The sequence below is a fragment of the Emys orbicularis genome, chromosome 3, assembly GCF_028017835.1.
Source record: "Emys orbicularis isolate rEmyOrb1 chromosome 3, rEmyOrb1.hap1, whole genome shotgun sequence".
NCBI lineage: Eukaryota > Metazoa > Chordata > Testudines > Emydidae > Emys > Emys orbicularis.
The window spans coordinates 91852165-91858164 of NC_088685.1; the positions used below are offsets into that span (position 1 = coordinate 91852165).

Below are 6000 nucleotides of genomic sequence, written 5' to 3' on the forward strand. Positions count from 1 at the left end.
ATGGTTCTGAGTCTTGTCATTTACATCTGTGCACAGTGAATGCAAAATGGATGCAGAAAGCGGTCAAAGCTGAATAATAGTAGCTCTTTACACCCACTTTGCACTTGTTCTACACAGGTGTAAATGACAAGGAGAAGCAGATGAGAATCAGTCCCAGAGTCCTCCCCTTCTCTTTCAGATATCTAATAAGAGGCCAATATTTTTAATTCTTTTCATCAGTAGCTCTTATTCCATTCTTAGTGCTATTGCACCTCCAGATTCCTGAACTGAAGAGGTTTATCCTTACACTGTTTCTGTCACACAAATAAATATATCTAATACTTTCCACTTTTAAGACAGAAGCCTGTCCTGCTGCTAATGCTACCTGCTTCTAAAATCCTTATGTCAAATCAACAAGGTAGGAAGGCAAATGTATGAACTGGCCAGGAAGAGATGGTATATTAGGAAAAGTGGACCTTGACCTACTAAACTGAGGTAGAAGGAGTTAACCTGCATCTGCACTAGGGAAAAGGCTGAGGTTAGTTACAACATGCAACCTAACCTTGACCACTTTTCCAGTGCAGACAAACTCAGAGACACCAACACCCAGTTTCCATGGAGCCATACAGTTCACTATAGAATGTTCAGAATTCTACAAAGCATGGGTTCTGTGCTTGCTGGTTTACACCAAGGGACCAGGGGCCTTCCATGACTGAGAGACTTCCCTATTAAAACCATACCTGGGCTCTTAGGAAGAAAGCAGGATTGCTCAGACACATACCCGAACAATACGGCCATGTAAAGTCAAGTATAAGGGTTCCTGCCACCTTGTACATCTAAGTGTACATATTACAAAAGAAAATTAAGGGTTAGGCCTGATCTATATTTGAAAATTGTACCAGTATAACAAATTTGGTTAGGGGTGTGCTTTTTTTTTTTAACCAAAATAGTTATACTCCTGGTGTGGATGCAGTTATATCAGTATAAAGCTGCCTTTACCAGTACAATTTATTCCCTTACCAGTATGGGAATAACTATTCTGATATAAGTATGTTAATACTGATATAACTGTGTCCACAGTAAGGGGCTGCCCCTCTTTTTACTGCAGTTAAAGTGGTACAACTTTTGTGTGTAGTCAAGGGCTTAGATGATTGTGCTCTTAGGCACAATCCTGAGTACAGGCTGGTGAGTAAATGGTACCAACCTGTAAGTAGCCCCAGAAGATCTAGTGTCTCAGAGATGCCCCTTTGGGACACATTTCCTCCTTTGCTCTGGGTTGGGGGAAGGGGGTGCAATTTACTGCCATCATTGAAAGGGTGCAATTTATTTCCCCCCTTCTGACTGGCTCTCTGCTCTAGCCAGTGAATAGGGGCAGTGTGGAGCTTAGCTCTTCCCAGCCACTTGCTCATAGAGGGGAGTATCGAGAGAGCAGGGACGAGTGCATCACACCTGATCCAGACCCCGAATCAGGGTAGGTCTTTCTTATTCAATTGAGGTCTTACTCAACCCTGCTCAGCTGAGTAAAACAGGAGCACAATCGAGCACTTTCTGGCAAGAATGAAATTCCACCTGCTGGATTGTTCCTTCATTAGTAAAGGTCTTTATGAAATATATCAAATGTAACGTTTTGTGGGGACTTTAGAAAAAGCAGAACAATTCTGCCCTGGAGGAAAAGTTCTGATGATTTTTTTTAATGAAAATGATATTTGTTTATATTTGAAACACCTTGCACTTCACGTGAATTTCTGAAAAGTCCAAAGGAATGGTAGGAAACACAGTAATCTAGATTTGCTGCATACCATGTGATGTGCTGATGCAGAGGATGAGATGCTTGGTAAATGCCAGTCCTACAAGATAAAAAGAAGTTAAGAAAAATGACAAGGGTTCACACAATTCTTTATGTGGCTGCTGATGGAAAGTTAAAATAAAGAAGCAAAATGTGACTGAAATGTAAATGCAGTTTAAACTTTAAACAGAAATTTTAAATCACATTGGCAGGAATAAGCCTCAGAACTTTGCACAATGGGGTCCTGGACTAGGGTTCTTAGTTGCTACCACAATACAAATTATCTGAATAATAGTAATTAAAAAAATCTCAGCTGGTACTTGGAGCCAAGGTGGAATAGTCTCTTTTTGTCTTACTCTGCTATTTAGGTTTCTCATATCTGTGTCACATTTTTATAGTTGGTTAGTTCATTATTTTAAAGAAAAAAGTTGACCCTGGCAGGAGCTCTTTTAAGACAGACTTTGTCAATGGTTTGGAGACAGACAAATATTTGTGGTGCCTGAAAACAATAGACTTGGTGCATGAGATGGATTCTAGCAGCCTTGGGCAAGGAGCAGATCCCGAGACTGTACCCCAGCATTTGGCTGTGTTTGGAACAGGACAGGGGAAAAGGCCAATGGATCTACATGGATCCTCCTGTCACAGGCACTAGACTGGCCTCCTTGGGTTGCACTCCATTTTGGAGGAAAGGTTTCTGTTTTCCTACTCCTGGAACGTCTATTGCTCGCCCCAACCTATACCCCTTTTACTATCCTTGGACTGGACACTGGGGACAGTATTTGACCCATAAAAATACAGAGCTCAGTTTTGTTCCCACGTAAGTCAATCAAACAGGATCAAGCCCTTCCTGCCATATAACCTGATTATTCCTATTGGCTTCAATGGGAATTAGTATCATTTTATTTATATATGGCAGTGTCTAACAGCCCCACCTGAGTTCCGGCCCCATTGTGCTAGGCTCTGTATGAACACATATTAAGAGACAGTCACTCCTTCAAAGAGCTTGTAAATAAGACAACGGCCAAAAGAGGAAACAGAAGCAACTTGAGCAAGGTTACACAGCAGATTAGTTGCAGAACCCAACTCTTCTGACTCCTAGGTCAGTGCCCTAGTCACTGAACCACACTGTCTGTCAATGGGCTTACATGTAAGGAAAGAAGTAAATTGCAGTATTAGAAAACAGCAGTGTTAATTTAATCACGTCTACTTGGAGTCTAAATCCTGATTGCAAAGAGTTCAGTGTGAGTGGATGCCTGCAGCCTATGGGGAGCTCATTGCTGAATCAGGTCCTTCATCTATGCTCCCTTTAGCTTTAGTCAGAAGCTTCCATTTATTCATTAATTTATTTTACTTGTCTGCATGAAAGAGAAAGATCATATACTGACTGGTGCACTCAAGAGCTGTGCTTGGAACAACATGAAACTCTGCCAGTGCATCTCCTTTCTGATCTGAAACGCCCCATTTCTTTTGATCTTGAGAAGAGGCTACTAGTTGGGCACATCCTGTGGTGGGCTTGTTATCCAGACCTTTTCACAGGAGACTAGACTAGTGCTGATAAATTCATTTTCATTGATGACCAAAGCCTTATTTTTCAAAATAGAAGGCTAGTGTCCTACGCCATTGTGCCAACTAGCACCTATTAAGGGTAATTTTAAAAACTACATCATATCAAAAATGGGTTGGTAGAACTGCAGACAATTCACCTTAAGTTCCTAACATAAACAAGGAAACTTCCAATCTGTAATTCTGGGCAAAGTTAATTAATGGGGAGATCCAAAAATGAACATCCTTGTATATGCACATTTGGCTGGCAGGCTCCTGAACAAAAAGTTAGAGCCAAGTGTTCTTAGGTTTTCAACAGTTGGCTATTTTACCCCTTAAAACCACAGTCAGAGAACTAGAGAATAATTGACAATGTTGGTTTTCCAGACCTTTAGTGCGACAGAATTTTTTTGTTTTTGTTTTTAATGCTCATGCAGTTTAAGAAATGCTTCAGGGATAGTTTCCCACGTCAAGTCTTTAAGTGGACTTTGGAATATTAGGAGAATATTCACAGATACTGCATTTGATCAAAATACTGAACAAGCATAATAGTTGGAACAGCAAAAGGCATCATTTTGTCTGTGTATCCCCTACTAGATGTAATACTGTATTGTGCAATCAATAGTTCCTCATTATGGGACAAATCCAGGTCCCATAGATATCAGTATGAGTTTTAACATTGTTTTCAATGGGAGCAGATTTTGGCCTTAAGGACCAGCTCCTACCCTGTGAAGTGCAGGTGCACTATTTCCTGTCCCTCTCATGCAAGCAGGAGAGTAGGATCTCTCCCAAGCACTAGGAAAGAGGACTGGCCTCAGTGCTGGCCAAGCACCACACAGCTCCAAGAGGGTGTGGTCCGCCAGCAAGGAGGCATATTTAGTTCTCCAGGTGGGCAGCTCATATGCTGCAGCCCTGCCTAAACCATCTGTCCCTGCAATTGCAGAATGGCTCATGCTAAGTGCATGACCGATACTGCTCTGCTCTCCCCAAAACAAAGGCAGAGTTCTGCCATCGGGATTAATCATGTTCCGGACCAGGGCTGGCTGAAAAACATTTCATATCACAGTCACAGTCAGGAGAAATTATAATGTTTCTACAGCAAATGTTAATGTCAATTGTTTCACAAGTACTTTTAATACCAAGATCTGATTTTGTAAGAAATTAAAACAAAAAAACACTCTCTTTTAAGTCACAGCATTGGGTGCTCACAAGAGGGTTAATATTTTCACTGAAGCCATAAATGTCTTCAGTGCAGCCATTCTAAAATTGACAGATTCATCCCTCGGTACATAGACTTACTAAAATTTGGTTCACTGCTCTACTTTCTAGCTAGTCTACCATCATGACTGTACAGAACAATACACTTCAATAAAACAATAGTTAGCTATAACTCCATGTGCAGTACTATTTATATATTTAAATAAGCCTTACTATTTTGTGATTATCTTGTCTTCTGTTCGTTGGCCGTGACATGTTGCTTGAATAATGATGAACTGTATGATCATTGGTTTATATCTTTTTTCCTTTAAGAAGCATTTTCCCCTATAGTAACTGTATTTCTTTCTTCACCCTTCCTAAAGTTTTCTCCTCTCTTCTGTTCTGGCTTTGCATTAGATCTGTTTGCTGCACTCTGTGCTGTTGCTGATGCTCCTCCTATTTACTACAAGCATTAAACCTTTCAGGAGAAATTTGATTGGCAACAGATCTGCTTCCGAGTACAACCACCTAAATAGCTGCTCCATGCCTAAGAATGAATTGTAATCCAAATACACAACAGCTGGATCTCACTGTGTGAAATCAGGCCAGGCAACACCAAGTGATTCTAAATTCTTATGATCTGAGAGATAACAAAGGTGGTCTATTGTTCATGCCAGCTTTTGCTTTGGAAAGCCAAACAAAAGCTTCCACAGTGGAAAATAAAAACTCAAATACAAGACACTGTTGAATAAAGTAATTGTTCTTTAGATTCTTTTCAAGGATAAAATAAAGGAGCTATATTCAGCTGCAGGCTCTATCAGCTTCTGTTGGGCTACCATTGAAAGGGCCTGCTAGTTAGAAAGACTGCCTAGAGAGTAGATGCAGGTGCTCCCTCCTATAGCACCCCTCCTCCCAAGGCACCCCTCCTATAGCTTATAGCAGTGGTGCCCAACCTGATTACACAGGAGGGCCACATAAACCTAAGCACAACCTTGTGTGGGTCAAACAGATTTTACATATTTTAATAAGATTTAAAGTAGGGCTGTCAATTAATCACAGTTAACTCATGCGATTAACGCAAATTAACCAGATTAAAAAAATTAGTCGCGATTCATCGCAGTTTTAATTGCACTGTTAAACAATAATAGAATCACAATTGAAATTTATTATAAATATTTGTGGATGTTTTTCTACATGTTCAAATATATTGATTTCAATGACAAAACAGAATACAAACTGTACAGTGCTCACTTTATATTATTATTTTTGATTACAAATATTTGCATGGTAAAAAAGATAAACAAAAGAAACAGTATTTTTCAATTCACCTCATACAAATACTGTAGTGCAATCTCGTTATCAGGAAAGTGTAACTTACAAATGTGGAATTATATTTTTTTACATAACTGCACTCAAAAACAAAACAATGTAAAACTTCAGAGCCTACAAGTCCACTCAGTCCTACTTCTTGTTCAGCCAGTCACTAGGAAAAACAA

At 39.9% G+C, this 6000-nt stretch overlaps 1 protein-coding gene across 2 annotated transcripts in view; it reads right to left on the reverse strand.

Moving 5' to 3' along the window:
• The window catches only part of TRAPPC3L (trafficking protein particle complex subunit 3L), a 36601-nt gene extending 31821 nt beyond the window's left edge, over positions 1 to 4780 (reverse strand). Inside the window, exons 1-2 of one of the 2 annotated variants that reach the window (XM_065401556.1) lie at positions 4739 to 4780; positions 1779 to 1826 (exon numbers count right to left, since the gene is read on the reverse strand). In XM_065401556.1, coding sequence (XP_065257628.1) covers positions 1779 to 1826; positions 4739 to 4780 — 90 coding nt within the window. The remainder of the gene's footprint in view (positions 1 to 1778; positions 1827 to 4738) is intronic. The other variant, XM_065401557.1, reaches the window with a different exon arrangement.
• Between the last annotated feature and the right edge of the window lie 1220 nt (positions 4781 to 6000).